General features: G+C 46.3%; 1 protein-coding gene across 5 annotated transcripts in view; it reads right to left on the bottom strand.

The window, feature by feature from the left end:
- Positions 1 to 9617, bottom strand: part of FAM219A (family with sequence similarity 219 member A) — a 144060-nt gene extending 134443 nt beyond the window's left edge. For all 5 annotated transcript variants that reach the window (XR_013346101.1, XR_013346102.1, XR_013346100.1 and 2 more), the window contains exon 1: positions 9423 to 9617. Coding sequence is in view for 2 of the 5 variants with exons in the window: in XM_077816602.1 (XP_077672728.1) it covers positions 9423 to 9482 (60 nt within the window). In the remaining 3 variants the exon portion in view is untranslated. The remainder of the gene's footprint in view (positions 1 to 9422) is intronic.
- Between the last annotated feature and the right edge of the window lie 13584 nt (positions 9618 to 23201).

Genomic DNA, 23201 nt, shown 5'->3' with positions numbered 1-23201 from the left:
CCACAGAAAAATCGATAGCAGTAGCAAGGTCCCCAGCGTACTTCGTGGAGTCTCTGGCACTTCTCCATTTCTGGTGTAAAAACTCTGCATGGGTAGGGTTTGAGTTCAGGGTTTGTTAATTAATGTACTTTCCCTTCATGTTAATTTGTTTCGGGGTAATTTTTTGTTGGTTGGGGTTTTTTGGGGGGACTCTGGGAGAGAGAGAAGGGCAGGGTGTCAATGTTGCACGTATCATTGGTATACTGGAAAGGACTTTCTGAAGACTGGTCGGTTTCACAGCTACTAGTGAGAATCCCATCAGTAGTAGTGAAATCCATCAATCATGTCAGTTTCGAATTGCTGGTGGGGATCTCCCAATAGATCAGAAGAAAAGTACTGTACCTGAACCCAACTTCTCCCTCTCTTCTCCGTATAAATGGCAAAGATAAGTTAGGACTTGATTCAGAGCCCATTGACTTCAGGAGCAAAGGGCCTTAAAAAGCAACAACTGGCAGACATCCAAGAGTTCTGAAGGAAGTGAAGTGCTGAGCTAACAAAAAATATGAAGTCTCACTAAAATCAGCTATTCTACCAGAGGACCCCCCCAAACCACCCCAAAAGTGATAAACCTGTCTTAAAAGGAGCACTGGGCTGATCCTGGGAATCACAACCAGTGAACTGTATTTCGTTACCAGGACCTGCTGATCTTTTGCATTTGTCACTTCATAATTATACAAGCAAATAATTTGTACTGTAAACAATTGTTTTATACAACTCTGTTTTCAGTTATTAGCTTTTTATTGAACACTCATCTCAACACATTGTAGGTGCAAACTAGTGCACCTTCTGTAGAGGAAGACCTCTCTCTAATCTACTGGAATTGTAAAGCATGCCCACAAAACAGTGGATAGAAGAGAACTGGCTGACAGCATATTTGGATTTTTCCAAAAAAAAAAAAAAAAGCTATTAGAAACAGTAATCCCAGGGCAAGATAAAGTACTGTCAAGGAATAGAAATTGGCTATGAAAATGAAGAGCAGGAATAATTGGTCAGTTTTCAACATGACAAGAGGTTAACCTCAGGGCACACCAAGGTTCTGTACTAGGATTAATGGATTATATACACATCTCAATGATCTGGAAAAGGGTTTACAGAAGTAGGGTGTCAGATGAGAAAGTTACGCTGGTTAGTCAAGATCACGAAAGACTGAGAAAAACTTCAGAGGGACCTAAACAAAGTTAAGCGAATGGGCAGTTTGATAGATGAAATTCAGAATTGACAAATGAGATAACTCATATTGGAAGGAATAGATTGAACTATTGAGACACATTGCTGGATTCCACATTAATTGTAACCTCTCAGGAAAGAGACCTAGACATGACTGCAAACAGTGAACGAGACTTATCAGCATCGAGATGCTGAGGTAACCAGACAAGTAAGTATTCTGCAGAGGTTTGAACTGGGGACAGATTGTTTCTTTCAGTTGTGAGAGCATTAGAGTGGGGAAGGCATATTATAAAGATTGGTCGAGGTAAACAAGACTCCCGGGAGAACCATTTAAAATCTGACTCTTCATAGTGCCTTATCTACAAAGATCACAAGCTACAGTTGTGGCATAAAAACAGTCATACTGGGTCAGATCAATGGTCCATCTAGCCCAGTATCCTGTCTTCCAACAGTGGCCAATGCCAGGTGCTTCAGAGGGAATGAACAGAACACGTAAAACATCAAGTGGTCCATCCCCTGTCACCGATTCCCAGCTTCTGGCAAATGAAATGCAGCCACCTCTGAAGTAGAGACCAAAAGCCTCCAAAGCACAACATTAAGAGGAAATTTTGTTAAGTGTATCAGAACAAATCCCCAGTTTTGGGAGAAGTGCCAAGGGAGTGTTTATAACCACAGGTGGTCAGAAGTCTTCTCCTTCCTCCCCGACTATCCAACAGGAACAGACCCATATCATAGTATCAAAACCTACAGTAAGTTACTCTCTAAGTAGGACAGTCTGAAGAGACTGCTAGATATTTTGTAAGAACAGAGATATGGCAACAACCGGAAGGGAGAAAGGGGGCTGTTGAAGGGAAACAGGCTTGCTAGAATATTAGGGCCTCTCCTCTGCACCCCTACCTTAACATTTCCTTGAGTCTTTGCTTGACAATACTGAGAATGCTGCCACACAGTCCCGTCTTGCACATCTGCTTATACTTAAGCAAACTACTGGCCATTGTCCACCTTTTTTTCTCGGTCTCTTCCCTATTTTAAATTGCTCCCCACTGTACCTAGCTTGAATTCTAAACTTAATTCTTTTTCTTGGTGTGCAACAGTATTCTGCAGTTCTCATCTTATAAATGCACATTTGTAGATAAGGTCAAACATGGTCAAGAGAGTCTGCAGAATTCACATGGCGCTCCTCCACACTAAACAGAGGAGAGGAGGATTCCCCATGATCTTGATTGCATGGCAGTCTAAATGGGGATTCATTCTGGGATTCTATGACAGGGCTGGCCAGAGTACAGCCTGTGGGCCAAATTCTGCTGCTCTGCAACAAGTCCCGCAACTGCCCTCATTGTTAATGAGCAACTGCCCATAGTGACTACAGATCCCAGCAGACAATGCCCCACCTTGATCACAGCAGACAGGGACTGCTGGAGTGAATTTCGTTTTATATTAATTAGGTGCAGCCCTTGAGCTTCCATCAAGTTGCCAGCGCAACCTGTGGGTGGGCAAGGTTTGGTCCTCTCAGCTATATGCTCAATAGTTAGATTATTTTTTTAAACTTTCAGTGTAAATGGAAGTTATTTCAGGAAAACAAAATGGACGTGTCAGTTCCTCAGTCCCTGTTCAACAGTTCCAGTTCCAGCTATTGTCAAGCTCGACAGTCAGAGGGCAAGAGACGGCATACGACAGCCCGACAGACAGGTGATAATTAAGCTTCAGAATCTACTTCAGTTTTGGAGTGTGCACTGGCTGGAAAGGTTTCAGACAACTTTCTAAGAACAGCCTTTTTTTTTTTTTTTTTTTTTTTTTTAAAAAGCCTTTAAATGCTACACCTGCCTCCTAATTTCACATCAGACTGGAGACGCAGGCCAATACACTGTCAAGCTAAGGAGAATTAGTTTTTAGGCAGAACTGTGGCAGCCATTCTGTGGCTCAATCTGAAGAGATGGAGCTGCAAATACACTGTAACTGTCTTCTCTCAAAGGAGATGATTTTCAGAAGTCCAGAAATCAGCATGTTTGACAAAAACTCTACAGTAGAGAGGAACATTTTCAGTGGATTTCAAGAGGGAGCAGAAAGACAGACAGCCCTCCTACTGTCAAGGTTCTCAATGCTCACATCAGGTATTGGTCACTGCCAGAGGCAGGATACCCCCACTTGACTTGCTACCCATTTGATCCAGAAGGCAGTTTATGTACAGCAGATATTTTGCTTGGTCCATTTGTTTTTGTTTTTAATTTGGGGGAGGGGAGGAAAGGAGAGCTAGTGCAATAGGAGGAAGGGGCAGAGTTGTTCTCTTCTCACATTCAAGGTTTGCACAAAGAGCTTGAATTTGATGTGCAAACGAAGGGCAACATGGTCTGGGCTGCAAAGGGAAAAATCTCTGCATCAGCTTGCGAATTGCTTAAAGGGAAGACACAAAGAGCAGGTTTCTAAGGTACCTTCCTGGTTTTAAAAGCGGTAATGCAGCCTTGCAGGTGGATCTAGGAGTCAGGAAGATAGTGTTCCATTCTCAGCTCTCCTACTGACACACTGTATGAACTTGGGCAAGTCATTCCACATCTACGCCTTCATTTTCTCTTCTGGAAAGTGATCGTACCTCAAAGAAAGACCTTTGGAGAAAATACTTTACCTTGATGCAGACCCTACAAGTCAATTGTTTCAACTAAAATACGCAACTTCAAGGTTCTGAAAAGCTTTTAGGATGTGAGCAATACTCCATGGCCATAAACATATATAAGAACCAGGGTCAATAGCGTTAGAAAATATTTTAATGTTCACAATGAGCCAAAAACCAGGTCTTTCAGAATTGATCACTTCCTACTTAGAAAGCTTTTAAGCCCTGACTTGCCAGCCCTCCTTGTATCCAATTTAAAAACCCTGGGGAGCAGTTATCTGCCAGATCAAGAAAAGAGAACATCCTAGGAGTTCGGTGTGGTCATGAGTGTATAATAACTGTACCCACCAGTGCATAGGTATGTACTGGCTTAGAATCTACTGCTGTATGGGTCACAACCCAACCCTTGCTATTTCATTTTCACATGAAATACTGCAACCAACCAAGCAAGTGGCACCCCACCTATTTCTACATAACAGCCTGCAAAAATGTGAACAATTAGATGGTACAGGGAAGGTATTTCACTATAAAACATTATTCTCTTTACTTGGATTTCATCCCCCCTCCTGACAAGAGGAAGGAAAACTCTTCTAAAGGTCCTTCTCTTGGACTGAGTTGTTCCTAACAGTCATCTGATTCTTGTTTTATTTGTATGTTTTTCAAGAGATGAAAGTGAACAAACAAGGAACTAAGAAGTGGCGCTTTTTACCAATTTGGATTTGGTACAGGATACGGCCAAACGTTATTGCCATACAGTAGTTTGTGGCTTCCAGGTAAAGCAAGTGGGCAGTCTCAGTGCAGTTCCTGCTGAACAGATATCCCCATGACAGAGCCACTGTAAGTGCTTCGCTCTTTAGCGGTTTCATCAGAGAAGCCATAGACGATATAGGCTAGGCGGACTTAAGTCTGCCTAGACAATCCTAAAGGTCAGGGCTGACACATTATCAGGGTGGCGCATGGAGGAAGCTTGCAATGTTGCCACAGCACCTGTTTCTGTGACTGAGCAGAACACTTCAGCCTGCTGGGCTGTTTAAGTAGGCCAGCACCTTCCACTGCCATGACACTGAATATTTCTGAAGAGTGTTGTAGCCATGTCAGTCCCAGGATATTAGACAGACACGGTGGGTGAGTAATATCTTTTATTGGATGAACTTCAGATCACCTGAAGAAGAGCTCTGTGTAGCTTGAAAGCTTGTCTCACCAACAGAAGTTCGCCCAGTAAAAGATATTACTTCACTCACTGGGTCTCTTCATTTCTGAAAGAGGCAATATAACCCAGGAATTACAAAACTAATGGCATGTACTGGGTGGAGACTGATTCAAATGCAGAAGGGAGCCCTTGCCCATCAGTGATGTCCAAGGGTAATGCCATGGTGAGAAACCTAAGTCTGTTCCTGAGCTGCTGGGATTCCAACCAAGGTGCAGTCTATGGCTCTCGCTCCCTCTCTCACATCAGGTCACTAGCTAGTAAGTGCAAAAGATATTAAGCCACCCCGAGCCCAGGAACAGCTCCATACTGGAACAGACCTGAGGTCCAAGTAGTCCAGTACCCTTTTTCTGACAGTGACCAGTAGCAGCTGCTTCAGAGGAAGGTGTACAAACCCTGCAGTAGGCAGATGTGCAGTAATTTGCCCCACATGCTAGACCTCATCCTGGCCTCTAACAGTTAGAGGTTGGCATAAGCCCTGAAGCATGCTGTTTAACATCCCTTCCAAAATGTATAATTATGATTACTCGATAGTCTTAATATTCATAAGTGTACAATCCATTTTTGAAACTTGCTAAATTCTTGGCCTCAAAGCTGGGTGCTGAAAGGGAGAAATTAGCTCTCCTTTATTCACTCCCCATCACTGTAAAACCTCTTAGCTACTGTGTGTGTAGTCTGCTTTTCTACCTTTATCCCAGCTTCTGCGTTTAGAGCCATGTTCCCACCCCACCTCGAGCCAGTTAAATTTTAGACCGTTTCTCTGGTACTGCCAATAGTTTTTACAAACTTGTTAATTTCGCTACTAAGCAAAAGGTGATGGGAGTGCAGGTTAACAGCCTTGTCAGTTTCACTCTGCCACTGATGATGCCCAAGCTGGTTCTTTCAAACACTGGTACAAGCTTCTTCATTTAAAAAATAAATAAGTCCACCAGGCAGTTATTTATGTTTTCTGAATAATCTTGTAACATACTGGGTGCAATAAGAAATTATTCAGAAGTAAGGTGGGGTGTCTTTAGCTCTAAACAAGAAGTCTGTCCCACTAAAAATTTTAGTATTGAACATCTTCAGTGCTAAAATGAACCCTGTCAATAAGTCCACAACCAACTACTGTTAAGGAAACTTGTAGAAGTACTTGTTTTTTTAATTAAGTTATTTCCAGCTCTTCTCAAATATTTCATACTGGGATCTCATGCAATTAGATACCAGAGATGGCTTTTACATACTGGGCCAGTGGGAATCAGAATTCTGAGTGAGTCAGTTAGTTAGCAAGTCTCCACTTTAATATCAACATGAAATTTACTGCTGGATCCCTTGAGGTCGGGGGAGGGGGGGATCACCCATAACACACAGAAAACACCCCTAAGCAAAGAAAACAAAAGCCCTGTAAACACGAGACAGGCACAAATGAGAGGAAGATAGAGTGCTCGTGTCTGAGAGAACCAGTCTTTCCAGGTGCAGAGAAAACTGGGCAAACACATTCACGTGTTTTGCACTGTGCAGCTGGAGAGCAAGGATCGCAAATGAGCCTTGCTTATCAAAACAACGCAGTATGAGGCTGTATGATGGGCTCACAAAATGAAAGGCAGGTTTGGAATTGTTTTATGAGAGACCAGGCACTGTCATTGCAAGCTAAACACCTTTCCCTACCATTCTGAAACTCAAAGCCACTAGTAAGTTTTACTTTACACATTTAAGCAAACATCAAACCATGGTGGCCTGTATTCCTCAGTCTACAGAAACTCTTGTGTCTCTTCCTGTGCTGTAGCCATCATTTCAGTTGTCTTTGTTTACATAATCACACCTGAATTTTGGAGTTAAAGTGTCTTTTCCACTTCCAGTAGCTATAGAAATAAACCCATGCAAACAGTAAAAATGCACTGTATGCAAACAAAGCAGTTTTTTGATAAAGAAGATGTGTTTGTACAGTACCTAGATTCTTCAGGCAAACAATTGCCTAAATGCAAATTTACCCAGAGAATGACCATTAAATTTAATATGGAGCATAATCTGCAGATTCATAGCATGAACTGTGTTGTATACAAATATCCTATTTAAGATACATTCCTGTCAGTCTCCAATATCGTTAGCTCATCTAACTCTAAAGGTTTCCAAGACAGACCATTGACCAATGTTCATCCAGAGAATGGGTTATTCACCTCATACCAATACTTTGTTTCCAGCTTGTTGATCATATTAAAAAGACAGCTACAAATACAGTAAGTTATTTCTTTTTACTTTTCAACATATTTAACTGCGATACCTGCCACAGGGATGTTATATGATCACAACTGGGAAGGAAGTTGGAGCATATATCTGATTTGAAGGGTAAGTATGCCACAAGGCTATCTGCCTAGTAAGATGTGGTCAATGCCATGAAAGTTTGAAGACATCCGCTCTAGTCCAGGCCTTCCCAAAGCTCCACTGCCAAGTTTTGCAGTTTTACAATCACATATTTCTGCTTTTAAGGTGTGTTTCTCTACCTGTTGCTGTACTGAAGATCCACAAAAGTATCAGGGGAACTGGCTGACTGAAAAAAGTGGCAAGACAGGCTATCCAAAGCACAAAATCCTGATCACCTTAGTGGGATGCTTGTAGAATACGTAAACATTCAAAAAGTAGTGATTTTAATCTGACCAGATCATTCCAAGTACTAAAGGATTTATTCTAGAGGCGTATACAACTAAGTCAAAATAAAGAAGACAGACACTGCTAAACATAATTGTGCCTTTGCCCCAATATGTCAAACAGTAGTGAAATACTGTCAAATGTATGCCTGTACACAGTATTAGTTTCAGGATATCATAACGAGAGTCTCTTGAACAGGGGGAGGGTAAGAGGAGATGTACAGGTAATAACTAGGATTTCTGGTTCCAGGGATGACACAGCAGCTGCTGTTAAACACATGCAGTGCTGGTAAATGCAAAGACGACACTCAAGCATGTTAAAAGTCCATTTTAATTTTTAAAAACTTAAGCCATTAAAGGAAAGAATCCTTATACCATGATATAGAAATATATGTAAATGAAGTCACACCTCTGAGTAAAATCTATGAGTCAGAACAATCACGCTAAGGCTCCTTACTGTGATTTAAGTGCTCTGAGGCAGAAATACACCTCCTCTACATTCGGTAAATATACAAGAGCACCCAGCAAGATCCACGCAAAAGTCAGGCACCGAATTCAAGTTTTAAGAAATAATAAATCTTGTTTTGCCTTTACTGTATCAGCATAGGGATGTATGATCATTTAGGGGCAAGGAAAGGAAAACTATCCCCACTATTGTGTGAGAAACAGTCACTGAAGCAACCACAATTCCTGCCCAGAGAAAAGAAACATCTCCTCATGGAATAACATGGAAGTCACTCTGGGGTACACCGGAGCACTTAAGACTGGGACTTATCCTCAGAGCACAGTGACATGGATGGACAGGTAACCCTGGTGATCAGTTATCTGCAGCTCACTAACAGGTGGGGCAGCAAGCAAGGAGTCCCCAGGCTTGCCACCGTCTAACAACGGCAAAATGTCAGAGAGTGTGTGTGTGTGTGTGTGTGTGTGGGGGGGGGGGGGGTCCTGTCCTGAGCCACAGCTGCTGCCACAGCAGGCCACGGGAGGGCCCACCCCAAGCGCACAGGTCCCACCACCAGGGCGGTCCCGTCCCCCTCCACAAGACGTTACACAGCAGCCAGGTTTTTCTTACCTCCGCCCAAAGCCAGCCAGAAACCAGGGCAGGGAGAAAGGGGCAACCACAGCAAGCAGCCCATATCGGCCCCCCCGCCGCCTGTCGCGCCTGAGAGACCGGGGAGAGCTGAACAACGACCCACACACACACACACACGGGGGCACAACCAGGGGTCGTCGCCAGCGCGGCCCCCACCCCGGCCGCCTGCGGGCCCACAGGCAGCTGACAGAGCGGTGACATCATCGGCCAGGCGGGCACCGGGGACCCCCCCCGTCCCGTTAGCAGCCCTGCCCCTGCGCCCCGCCCCCCCCGGGACAGGCGGAGCCCCCAGCCCTGCCTCCTCCCCCCTCCCCCGAGGGGATAGGCGGGGGCCGGCGCTCAGAGCCCGGGGGCAGCTGCGGGGGGGGGGAGAGGGGGGACACACTCCGGGAGCCCCCTCCCACGGGAAGTGCAGGGGATGCCGGTGGGTGGCCCCTCTGCCCCCATGGGTGGGGGCCAGGAGAAGCCGCGCGCGCCCCCCCCCGGCCTCACGCCTCCTCACGACAGGGGGACCCCCCTTTTCCGCTGAGTTCCAGGGGCTCCCCCCGCCTGCAGGGCCCCCTCAGGGGGTCGGACCCCTCCCCCCGGGGAGGCAGCGCTGCCCAGGGCGGGGTCCCCCCCCAGGACAGGCGTGAGGCGGCGGCAGCCCCCGCCCGGCTCGCCCCGGCCCCGCCGCCCGCCCCTCACCAGCGGCTGCATCTCGGCGCGCACGGTGGGCACCTGGAACCGGTCTATCTCCTCCATCATGGTGCCGGCGGGGCGGGGGCGCGCCGGGGCCGGGGTCGGGCGCCTCAGTGTCGCAGGGACGCGCCCGCCGCTCGCTGCTGCTGCTGCGGCTGCTCCTGCGGCTGCCTCATCCCAGCCAGCCGCGCTGCCGGGGTGACTCAGCCGCTCCGCTTCCGGGTCCGGGACCCGCCGCCCCGCCCCGCCCCGCTATGCATTATTCATGAGGGGGCGGAGGAGGGGCAATGTTATGAATAATTCATGAGCCGGTCCGGGAGCCCGGATGGGAAGAACTCCCCGCCCCTCTCTCCGTTGGGGACTTCCCTTCCGGCGGGGTGGGACGTACCATTCTCTCCCCGCGGAGGGGGGGGGAGGGAGCAGCCCAAATCCCATTCTGAATTTGCAAAAAGAAAAGGAGGACTTGGGGCACCTTGGAGACTAACCAATTTATTTGAGCATGAGCTTTCGTCAGCTACAGCTCACGTCATCGGATTTGGATTGGCAGAGAGGGACTTCCGGCCCGTTGCCATAGATACCAGCGTCAACATCCGGCAGCTGGTTGCGAGCGGGGAAAGGAGCGAGCGAGGAGGAGTGGGAGACTTGGAGCCCGGGGGACTGTTGCCGCTGCCGCCATGCCGCCTAAGGTGCCCTACAAGAGCCAGAAGGTAAGGTCCAGTCTACGGGGTAACGTGACCCGGCATGACATCATCACCCCATAGCATGACATCACTGCTTTGCCCCCTGACGTCACCTCACCATCCCGCCGCAGCATGACATCACTGGTCTATGCCATGACATTGGTACACTGCATCACGTGACATCACGGTTCAGTCACACCACCATGACATGCCCTGTAATGAGAGAAGGATATCATGGTGTAACTGCATAATTATTCCTCACCATTAAATCTCGGAGCGACAGCCTAGTACCTCAATTGTCATCAGACGAAGACTTTCTGCCTTCACACCATTAACGCTGTGTCTACACTACCACTTATGTCGCTCAGAGGTACGAATAAACCAGCTGAGCAACATAAATTACACCAACATAAGCGCCGGAGAGGTTCTCCCACCAACATAGCAACTGCTGCTTGTCGTGGGTGGAGACAGGAGAACGCTCTCCCGGCAGCTTAGAGTGGCTACAGAAGAGATCTTACAGCAGCGCAGCTGCACTGTTGCAACTGTGCCGCTGTATTCTCTAGTGTAGACATAGCCTAAGTCACTGTGCTGAAGCATGACATCCTGCTCCATACATTTACATCAGCGCACTACATCATGAGCTCTGTGCCAGAGAATGACACCACCATTCCAGAGACAAGGCAGGTGAGATAATATCTTTTATTTTCTACCAACAAAAGTTGGTCGAAAAGATGAGCTTTCCAGCTTTGCAGATGTCTTCTTGAGGCCTGGGAAAGCTCGTCTTTTCTACCAACAGAAGTTGGTCAATAAAAGATAGTACCTCACCCGCCTTGTATCTCATATCATGGAATCCTAGAATAGCAGGGTTGGAAGGGACCTCAGGAGGTCATCTAGTCCAACCCCCTGCTTAAAGCAGGGCCGATCCCCAACTAAATCATCCCAGCCAGGGCTTTGTCAAGCCTGACCTTAAAAACTTCAAAAGGAAGGAGATTCCACCACCTCCCTAGGTAACGCATTCCAGTGCTTCACCACCCTCCCAGTGAAATAGTGTTTCCTAATATCCAACCTAAACCTCCCGCACTGCAGCTTGAGACCATTGCTCCCTCAGCCTCTCCTCATAAATCATGTGTTCCAGTCCCCTAATCATTTTTGTTGCCCTCCGCTGGATGTTTTCCAATTTTTCCACATCCTTCTTGTAGTGTGGGGCCCAAAACTGGACTACAGTACTCCAGATGAGGCCTCACCAATGTAGAATAGAGGGGAACAATCACATCCCTTGATCTGTTGGCGATGCCCCTACTTATACATCCCAAAATGCCATTGGCCTTCTTGGCAACAAGGGTACACAGTTGACTCATATCCAGCTTCTCGTCCACTGTAACCCCTAAGTCCTTTTCTGCAGAATTACTGCCGAGCCATTCGGTCCCTAGTCTGTAGCGGTGCATGGGATTCTTCCGTCCTAAGTGCAGGACTCTGCATTTGTCCTTGTTGAACCTCATCAGATTTCTTTTGGCCCAATCCTTTAATTTGTCTAAGGCTCTCCGTATCCTATCCCTACCCTCCAACGTATCTACCTCTCCTCCAAGTTTAGTATCATCTGCAAACTTGCTGAGGGTGCAATCCACACCATCCTCCAGATCATTTATGAAGATATTGAACAAAACCGGCCCCAGGACCGACCCTTGGGGCACTCCACTTGATACCGCCTGCCAACTAGACATGGAGCCATTGATCGCTACCCATTGAGCCCAACAATCTAGCCAGCTTTCTATCCACCTTACAGTCCATTCATCCAGCCCATACTTCTTTAACTTGCTGGCAAGAATACTGTGGGAGACAGTGTCAAAAGCTTTGCTAAAGTCAAGGAACAACACATCCACCACTTTCCCCTCATCCACAGAGCCAGTTATCTTGTCATAGAAGGCAATTAGATTAGTCAGGCATGACTTTCCTTTGGTGAATCCATGCTGACTGTTCCTGATCACTTTCCTCTCCTCTAAGTGCTTCAGAGTTGATTCCTTGAGGACCTGCTCCATGATTTTTCCAGGGACTGAGGTGATGCTGACTGGCCTGTAGTTCCCCAGATCCTCCTTCTTCCCTTTTTTTTAAAAAGATGGGCACTACATTAGCCTTTTTCCAGTCATCCGGGACCTCCCCCGATCGCCATGAGTTTTCAAAGATAATGGCCAATGGCTCTGCAATCACATCCGCCAACTCCTTTAGCACTCTCGGATGCAGCGCATCCAGCCCCATAGACTTGTGCTTGTCCAGCTTTTCTAAATAGTCCCAAACCACTTCTTTCTTCAGAGGGCTGGTCACCTCCTCCCCATTCTGTGCTGCCCTGTGCAGTAGTCTGGGAGCTGACCTTGTTTGTGAAGACAGAGGCAAAAAAAGCAGTGAGTACATTAGCTTTTTCCATATCCTCTGTCATTAGGTTGCCTCCCTCATTCAGTAAGGGGCCCACACTTTCCTTGGCTTTCTTCTTGTTGCTAACATACCTGAAGAAACCCTTCTTGTTACTCTTATCTCTTGCTAGCTGCACCTCCAGGTGTGATTTGACCATCCTGATTTCACTCCTGTATGCCCGAGCAATATTTTTATACTCTTCCCTCGTCACTTGTCCAATCTTCCACTTCTTGTGAGCTCCTTTTTTTTGTTTAAGATCAGCAAGGATTTCACTGTTAAGCCAAGCTGGTCACCTGCCATATTTACTATTCTTTCTATACATCGGGATGTTTGTCCCTGTAACCTCAATAAGGATTCTTTAAAATACAGCCAGGTCTCCTGGACTCCTTTCCCCCTCATGTTATTCTCCCAGGGGATCCTGCCCATCAGTTCCCTGAGGTTGTCAAAGTCTGCTTTTCTGAAGTGCAGGGCCTGTATTCTGCTGCTCTCCTTTCTTCCCTGTGTCAGGATCCTGAACTTGACCATCTCATGGTCACTGCCTCCCAGGTTCCCATCCACTTTAGCTTCCCCTACTAATTCTTCCTGGTTTGTGAGCAGCAGGTCAAGAAGAGCTCTGCCCCTAGTTGGTTCCTCCAGCACTTGCACCAGGAAATTGTCCCCTACACTTTCCAAAAAGTTCCTGGATTGTCTGTGCACCGCTGTATTGCTCTCCCAGCAGATATCAGGGTGATTGAAGTCTCCCATGAGAACCAGGGCGTTCAATCTAGTAACTTCTGCGAGTTGCCAGAAGAAAGCCTCGTCCACCTCATCCCCCTGGTCCGGTGGTCTATAGTAAACTCCCACCACGACATCACCCTTGTTGCTCACACTTCTAAACTTAATCCAGAGATTCAGGTTTTTCTGCAGTTTCATACTTGAGCTCTGAGCAGTCATACTGATCTCTTACATACAGTGCAACTCCCCCACCTTTTTTGCCCTGCCTGTCCTTCCTGAACAGCTTATATCTATCCATGACAGTACTCCAGTCATGTGAGTTATCCCACCAAGTCTCTGTTATTCCAATCACATCGAAATTCCTTGACTGTGCCAAGACTTCCAGTTCTCCCTGCTAGTTTCCCAGGCTTCGTGCATAGGCACTTGAAATAACTCGCTGATCGCCCCTCTTTCTCAGTATGAGGCAGGAGCCCTCCCTTCTCACGTGCTCCTGCTCGTGCTTCCTCCTGGTATCCCACTTCCCCACTTACCTCAGGGCTTTGGTCTCCTTCCCACGGTAAACCTAGTTTAAAGCCCTGCTCACTAGGTTAGCCAGCCTGCTTGCGAAGATGCTCTTCCCTCTCTTCGTTAGGTGAAGCCCGTCTCTGCCTAGCATGCACTCCTCCTTCTTGGAACACCATCCCATGGTCAAAGAATCCAAAGCCTTCTCTCCGACACCACCTGTGTAGCCATTCGTTGACTTCCATGATTCGACGGTCCCTACCCCGGCCTTTTCCTTCCACAGGGAGGATGGACGAGAACTCCTTTATCCTTCTTCCAAAAGCCACGTAGTCCACAGTGATATGCTCAAGGTCATTCTTGGCAGCATCACTGGTGCCCACGTGGAGAAGCAGGAAGGGGTAGCGATCCGAGGGCTTGATGAGTCTCGGCAGTCTGGGACTCACATGGCTTTGTTCATTGCAGTCAGTCACATCATGTTACTGTGCCATTACACTGCTGCACTGTTACAATGGTGCATTATTAGTGATGCATCATAGCACCATTTCATTCTCTTGCCATGCTTCTTTATCACTGCACCATGCTGTTACAGCGCAGTGACACATTACATTGCCATGTAATTACATAACAGCACAGCATGTTAAAATTACCATGCCACAGCCCACCATGATCATGCTTTGCCATTATACCATTGAACAGTACAGCCTTACACTGCATTATTATATCACAGTGCCACAGCGTGACATCACCACACCTTGTTATGTCACTGCACCATTACCTCATTGTGCAGCGCCATAACATCAAAGGGTAGCCCTGCAACATCACCAAGCTGTGCCATTGTATCGCTGTGCCTCTTCGTTACGTCATCATGTCACACTGTTACAGCCTCGTGCCACAGCATTACGTAAGCATGCCTTTAAACATTCTTTTCAGCTCACCTTTAAAGTGCCCTTAAGGTACACCTAGTAATCGGAGTATTTTAGTGTAGTCAATTCAAGGGACATTCTATTGACAGGTTAAAGAATCTTTTTTTTTTTTTTTTTTAAGTTTCATTTCCTGCTACCACCACCATGTAATATTAAAACAGATGGATTTTTAAGATCATACTTAGCCATTATTATTTATGCCTTCATTTATTTGCCCTTCCCTCAGCTTAGACATGAAATGAGGCTGGTCAGGGTTTTTTTGGTTTGTTTTTGTATTTTGCTTTAAGGCTCTGATCCTACCTTGTGATCCCTGGGAGTGGACTGCTGCACTGATGTGGAGCCCCATGGGCATCAGTGGAGCTCTGCCTGGGTATGGCAGTTTGCCTGCATGGATCACAAAAGCCGTAGTCAGGTTCACTTCCTGGCTATCAGACATTAGTACGGTGTTGCAATGTTTGTGTGGAAAACACTGTGGGTGAACGATCAGACCAAATAATTTTCATTGACATCACAACAATATTATATTTTGTAAGTTTTCTTTGTTTTAAAATATTTAAATTTTGGTCTCATCTCAACTTTCAGCAACTCACTCCTGGGAGTTGCTAAATAGGGAAGAGACAGATTTATTGGGATAAGCGTATCAGAACAAGGGCATGAAAACTTTATAAAAATGAGCCAGAAGAACAATAGCAGCAGCCCAGTCAATGCAGATTTTGCAATCCTGCAAGTTGCTCAGCTCTTGCGTCTCCCATAGAAGTTATTGAGAGTTGAAGGCATTCTCTCCTCCCAGAGCTGGAAGGTTTAACTTAAAAGCCAGCTGAAGGTACTGAGAGGAGCTAATACTTCTGAGTGGCACAAACTGGTTGTTCTTGTCCATACAATGTTGGTTCCTCATCACAAGGAACACCCTGAATCAGCTTCTTTAAAAAAAACAAAACAAAAAAAAACCCACAGGTGTTTTTTCTCTCAAGGGTAGAATAAAAATTGTTCTTGTCCTCACCTGAGCTGGAAGTGGATTTTAGCAAAACATTCCAAAACACGGAAACCTTAAGTTACAATTCATGTTCCCCAGCCAGCAGTCCACCAAGGTTTTAGCCTCTGCATATGTAACTTAAACTGCCAGTATTCAGGAATTTAGAGAGAAGGTGGATAAAGTAATATCTTTTATTGGATCAACTTCTGTTGGAGAGAGACAGAAGTTGGGCCAGTAAAAATATTACTTTACCCACCTTGTCTCTCTAATATCTTAGGATCCACATGGCTACAACTACAAGGCATACAGTATTCAGGAATAGGCAATCAATAGCTTCCAACATTTGAACTTCCATTGTTGTATTCAGCGTTATTGTAGCCCTGTACGACTTTTTGTCCTATGACTACAGGTGTGTTAACAGGCCACTGCACTTCGAATGGTCCCTTAGAATACTGGCTAACTACTTATGCTAAACTATCTGTTCAACTTTGTATTTAGCTGTGACACTCTGTGTATATAATGTCTTCTGCAGTTTCCACAGTATGCATCCGATGAAGTGAGCTGTAGCTCACGAAAGCTCATGCTCAAATAAATTGGTTAGTCTCTAAGGTGCCACAAGTACTCCTTTTCTTTTTCCCTACTACCTTTCTCAGACCTGATGAAGAACTCTGTGTAGTTCAAAAGTGTGTCTCTCTCACCAACAGAAGTCACTCTAATAAAAGATGTTACCTCTCCCACCTTGTCTCTGACATTTTAACTGTCATCCTCCCAAATAGGGGAGAGCTGTTTTTGTCTGCTCCCTCTCTGGTATTGATTGGCCCTGCACTCTGCTTTCTTCAGAGGCCAGGTGAGGCTTGTTGGGGATTAAACCTGGACAATGGAAGTTAGGAGCCTAAATACCTTTGAGGATCTGGGGCTTAGCTCTTATCTTTTCTGGCCAATTAGTGGTAAGGCAACTCAACTGATTCCCAGGTGTCAAGAATCTCTAATGCTCCTCTGCTTCCCAAAACAGAGCGAGAAAGGAATTCAAACCAACCTTGCAGCACAGACAGACAAAGGAGAGACACTGTAATCACTATGCTCTCCAATGAGCCTGCACAGAAAAATTATAAGACAAAAACATCATATCACCTGTGGGTGAACACTTTTCACAAGCTATAACCTCTATAGCTGACCTCTATGTCCTGATTCTCAAAGGAAATCTGCAGGACACCTTCAAAAGATGAGCTTGGGAGCTTAAATTCATAACTTTGCTAACAAATTTATTAGAGCATAAGCTTTCGTGGGCTACAGCATCCGCGTGGGCTACAGCCCACTTCATCGGATGTATCGGATGCTGTAGCCCACAAAAGCTTATGCTCCAATAAATTTGTTAGTCTCTAAGGTGCCACAAGAACTCCTGTTCTTGTTGCGGATACAGACTAACACGGCTGCTACTCTGAAACCCGTCATAACTTTGCTAGATATTAAAAATCACAGACTGAATAGAAACACTAGATTTATGACAGGTTTCAGAGTAGCAGCCGTGTTAGTCTGTATCCGCAACAAGAACAGGAGTTCTTGTGGCACCTTAGAGACTAACAAATTTATTGGAGCATAAGCTTTCGTGGGCTACAGCTCACTCCGATGAATGGACCACTTCACCTTGAATGGACCCTTGAAATACGTGTTAAGTGAACTACTTATGCCAAACAACCTGCTCCACCTTGTATTTAGCTGTGACACCGAGTAACTTTCCCAGACCTGAAGAAGAGCTCTGTGCAAGCTCAAAAGCTTTTGTCTCTCACCAATAAAGTTGGTTCAAAAAGATTTTACCTTACCCACCTTGTGGGTGTCACAATATTGTAATTGTTTTAAATGTTTTGAAATGTACAGTTTTAGATTCATATTGTATTTGAAAAGCCTAGGAAATGTGCTGCAGTGAAATTAATTTTATCTTGGGGTTCTTGGATATCATCAACGGCTTAAGTGCTTCTGGTTTTTATGTCTCAAGCAACCTCTAGGAGCATCTTGATTAGTCTGTCCTATAGAGGCCACATGCTTACGAATTTTGATGGCCATTGCACATGCTTCTGCCAGGAATATCCTTATTGTGAGGGAGCTGGATGGCTCAGATGACTGTTTCTGGAATAAAGAGATCTTCTAGTCTGATGGCTCAAATCCAGCTCATGTCAGTAGTGACTAGGGCCATGGTTCTGGAGTGAGTTCCATTAGGGTGAACACCTGTGCCTGTGCGGAACTCACCACAGTAACAGGCCCAGATTAATTACTAGCTGAAGACTGGTGGCCTATGTGAAATGAGGTTGTGGGTCAAGGTCTAATTCCCAGTTTGGGTCAATTAATTTCTATTGAATACAAATGGGCAAGCTCCTGAGCCTCCAAATCCTCTCATGTCCCCTTAACCAGAAAGCAAGGCTGCCTGCTAACCTGTATTCCTGCCTCCTGATGCTGTGTGTCTTCATTCCATCTGCTGCCTCCATGTGGACCACTTCTCCTGAAAACTCACTGCTGTCCCTTCGTCTCAGAAGTTCCATCTTCTCCCTATCACCTTAACCAGCCTAACCCCTCTGATTTTTCATCGTTGACTACGCTGTCCTTGTTACACTTTCCTTTTGGGCCCATTCCCTCAGCTCAGATAAACCCCTTCATTGTCAGGTTCTTCCTCTTCCCCTCATGCCATTTCGAGACCCTCCTTCACTCTCCCATATCTGCTCTACCTTACAAAAGGCACATGATCAACTTTTCTCTCCCTGCAGGTGGCAGTTATCTACCATTCCTCTGGCCCCATCCTCGCTCTGCCTTCTTTTCTGACTTTTGTGCCTGACTCTTCCTCTCCCTTTATCTCCTCATCCTGATGACTCCAACGTTTCTTCTGTCACCTTCTCCTTGAGTCTCTGGCTCTGGACGGATTGGATACTTTCTTGAATTGGATTGTGATTCCAATGGCCAGTTTGTCATCTGGCATACAAGCAACGGGCTTCAATGTGAACCATTTGACTTGGTCTTAGTCCAAATTAAAAATGCCTTTAGGCCATTCTCTTTGTATGTGTTTTCTTTAATAGGGGTGTGTACGTGAGTGTGTTCCAAATTTGTTAGAAATCATTGTGAATGGGTAGAGTGTTGTGCTCTTAATGCACTTTTGTTAATAATAATAAAATATACTTTATACGTCTATAAGCTCCTCAGGGGATCCCAAAGTGCCCTACAAACTGTTACATCTCACAACACCCCTGTCTTGTGAGCTACAGTAGGTAATATTGAACCCATTTTACAGATGGGGACAGAGAGTCATAAAAAGGTTAATGCCAACTTCACCCACAACCCTAACTGAAGTCAGCGGAAGTGTCAGGCACCCAGCATCTGAAAATCAGGCCCTAAGCTTCTCAAGTGAGACCCAAAATTAGAGCACGCTTTTGAAAATGTTGACCTATGTGACACATAAGTCAGTGGCAGAACTAGGATTAGAACCAAGGGGTCTCTAATACCAATCCTATGCAGAGTCCATTTTAAAAAGTGGCCCAAATTTCTCAGATTCATAAAAGTTTATTTAAAAAATGGAAATCAAATAATTAAAAGATGGAAAATAGGTCTAGATTGCTCATTCATAGAATCGTAGGACTGGAAGAGACCTTGAGAGGTCATCTGGTCCTGTCCTCTGCACTCAAGGCAGGACTAAGTATTATCTAGATAATCCCTGACAGGTGATGGTTAAACAACAAAGAAAAAGAAGCAGTGAGAGGCAAAAAAGCATCCTTTAAAAAGTGGAAGTTACATCCTACTGAGGAAAATAGAAAGGAGTATAAACTCTGGCAAGTGAAGTGTAAAAATAGAATTAGGAAGGCCAAAAAAAGAATTTGAAGAATAGCCAGCCAAAGACTCAAAAAGAAATAAATTTTTTTTTAAGTACATCAGAAGCAGGAAGACTGCTAAACAACCAGTGAGGTCACTGGACGATAGAGATGCTAAAGGACCACCTGCAGGACTGCGTGGTGGTGAGAGATCTCTAATGCTACCCAGGAAGTCAGGTAGGAGTGCACATCCCCATAGATGCACTGTAAGTGAATTTGGGATCCTGCTGGTTCGAGATCCGGGATCAGTTTGCTCCAGATGAGGGTCTGACTACATCCAGAGTCAATAAGGGCCACAGGGCACAAGGACTCCACGCTTCCCAGGTGCTTTCTTCCAGGCTCGAGGGCTAGCTACCCACACCTGTCCATAGTTACAATCCATTTAGGGGCAATCTCGTCATCAGTGCCCCTCTTGATTGCACTCATAACAGCATTTGTGCACCTCGCCAGCCAATCTTCCTTCATTAGCCCGGTTCCTGCCCGAGGATCTTCTTCCCGTTGGGGTGAAACTAGGTGGTCGTCATCCTCAGAGTCGGGCCTGGGAGGTGGTTCAGGGTCTCGGACCGGCGTAGAGAACCTCATGGCTTGGTAAGTCGTAGCGGGAGGCTGCATGGTAGGGCGCTGGCGTTGGACCCCGTTGGGTTTGTTGCCGGACTGCCCCCTGGTCGTAATAAAGCCATCTGTTGCCCAAGCCTCTCCTGCTGGGCTTGCTGCTGGGTGACCAGTTCACGCATCATCTGCTGTTGTTTATCGGCGACTTGCTGTTGCTGGCATTCCAGGAGCCACTTCAAAACCTTGTCTGATTCCATTTTGTGGTCTAATAATTTATTGGGCAGTGAAATACCACTACCTGTCGAGGGAAAACCCATTCCCTCCTACCAGGGATTTAGGTATGGGCCTCTTGACAAGTCCTGATCACTACCCACATTCTCCACCGTGTGTGACGGGGTGGGGAAAACCCCATCCAGTGCGGGGTGAGTTCACCCCATCCTTCAAGTTGCCCTCAGTCTCCAGGCCATGAGACGTAAGGGCAGGAGTCCATACAGATGCATTGATCCACAGGGCTTTAAGGCCCACTAGCCAGAGTCTATGGAATCGCCTTGCTCCACAGGGCAATAGGGTCATGTGACCCACATCCGGTGGGTAGCCCTTCTCTGCTGGGCAGTAAGGCTTAGCGGCCAGAGTCCATAGAGGTACCCCGGGGTTTGCAAGGCAGTAAGGCCCAATGGGCAAAGTCAATGGAGATATCCTGGGTCTGCAGGGCAGTAAGGCCTAGCGGCCAGAGTCATTAATGATCCACTGGGTTCATCAGCAGCCAGGTATAGTGGCCCGAGTTGATGGAGATACCCCTGCAGGCATGGCTGTATGGCCTAGCAGCCGGAGCCAGCAGAGTCACCTTCTGTGCGCAGCTGTGTGGCCTAGTGGCCAGAATCAATAGGGTAGCCCTCTGGGTGGGACTGCATGGTCTAGCAGCCGGAGCTAATAGGGTCACCGTCTGGGTGGGACTGCATGGCCTAGCGGCCGGAGCCAATGAAGTTGCCCTCTGGGCGGGACTGTATGATCAGGCGGCTGCTTGGAAGGGCGGAGTTTGGGCCGTCACCTGGGGGCAGCAACCTGGGCCCTCGCTGCTCCACCGGGTCCCAGCCCAGGACCCTTGCAGTGGCAAGTGAGTCTGCCACTGGGTCAGTGGGGATCTGTCTACAACATGCTGACCAGCCTCGGGACAATGGCTTTGTCCCCCGCACAGGCTACTTGCTACCTTGTCACTCCAGTGTGATCTGGGCTTCTTCGGGGTCTCTGGGTTCTTCGGCCAGTGCAACTCCATGTAGCTTGGAGCTCACTGTGGTGTCCACAGGTAGGTGGGTGTCCGTGCGGGTCTCGGCGCCTCTGGCTTCTGAGGTCTAGGGCTCTGGTGATTCCTGGGCAGGAGACAGCAAGGAGTGTCCTTCCTCTCCAGCAGTCAGCTCAGACTGAGCCGGGACGCTCCCTCTTATACTGCTGCTTGTTAGGGGGCTTATTCCTTCACCCGCTTACTTCCCTGGTCCTTCTCGCATGACCAGAGATCAACAATAACTGAAGTCCAAAGGTGCAAACAATTCGATGTTTATTGGGGTGAACTTCCAGCAAGCATGATTCCAGTTCCTTCCTTAGTGTCCCCCTTTCCAGCTCTGACACCACAGAGCCTTACCTGTGTCCCTGTTCCCATTCCCCCCCTTAGCAAAGTATGATTCCAGTTTCCCCACCCCCATTCCCTGTTCCCATTCCCCCCCGTTACTTCCGGATTGACTGCAGACTATATAGTAAAACTTGAGATCTGCTTAGCTATACCTTAACCAATCATTTTCCTGAAATTTAACTAACCAATCCTAACATATTGTAACATGATTATTTAACCAATTATATCCCACCACCTTAATTAGTTTACACCCAGCAAAATTAATTATACAGCAGACAGAAACAATCACAGAACCAGACAGAGATTATACAGACAAACAATAGGGAAATGGGGAGTACAGTGATAGAACAACACAGAAGTGAGGATTTCACATCCCAGCTATTGATAAGTGAGTTCTTGCCAGACAGGATGCTATCAAACTAAGTTTCCTTTTACATTTTCTAGGCACTTCCCTTTCTCTGGAGGTGATAGGAATACAATCCTGTCCTGATAGTGCCTAACAGCCCAATAGCACCTTATTTCAATGTGACTAGTTTGGAATGTGAGGATGTGACCGTTCGCTTCCCAGCTTATGGCTGCCTCTGCTGCTTAGCCAAAGGCCCTAGCCTAAGCACAGGGCCTCAGACTGTCACAGTAAGAGAAAGCTCTTACACCGGCAGACAGTGATTTTGATTCTTTCTTTTGTACATCTATAACTAGCCAAGTGATAAGAATACACCTAAATTCTTAGAGTACAGGCCTTTACAGACAGGCCTGAATATCTATATCCTAACATTGCTACACCTGGAGCATGCCCAGTAGGAATGTGGGGTGACGCTTTCTCTACCCACAGTGAGGAGTTAATCCTTCCCTGTCCAGTGCGGAGTGAGTTCACCCCGTCACAGGCCATCTTACTTTTTCATTTACACTTTCATGCCCCATTTGTTCCTTAGTTTGCACATTCCCTCAGACAATTGATGGACAGATTTTTTTTTTATAGTGGACCTGGGAATGTTAGGCCTGGGGCCATGACTGAGGCATGAGGTGTCGAGTTGTGCTTTGCTAACCTGAGGGTGGCGTGAGTTTAGTTCCATCTCGGTTGTATTTCCCTAGTTTGTTTATGAGAAGGTTATGTGAGACAACAACATCAAAAGCCTTACAGAAGTCAAGATATCCCACATCTACCGCTTCTCCCCTATCCACAACGCTTGTTACCTTGTTAAAGAAAGCTATGAGGTTGATTTGAGATGATTTGTTCTTGACAAATCCATGTTGACCGTTATGTATCGCCTTATTATCTTCAAGGTGTTTGCAAATTGATTGTTTAATTATTTGCTCCATTATCTTTCTGGGTACTGAAGTTAAGATGACTGGTCTATAATTACTTGGGTTATCCCTATTCCCCTTTTTATAGATTGGCACTATATTTGCCCTTTCAGTCCTCTGGAATCATAGAATATCAGGGTTGGAAGGGACCTCAGGAGGTCATCTAGTCCAACCCCCTGCTCAAAAGCAGGACCAATCCCCAATTAAATCATCCCAGCCAGGGCTTTGTCAAGCCTGACCTTAAAAACTTCTAAGGAAG

The sequence above is a fragment of the Eretmochelys imbricata genome, chromosome 5 (genome assembly GCF_965152235.1).
Source record: "Eretmochelys imbricata isolate rEreImb1 chromosome 5, rEreImb1.hap1, whole genome shotgun sequence".
Taxonomy (NCBI): Eukaryota; Metazoa; Chordata; order Testudines; family Cheloniidae; genus Eretmochelys; species Eretmochelys imbricata.
Note: the sequence above shows the minus strand (reverse complement) of the source record. Positions and strands in the feature narration are given on the sequence as shown.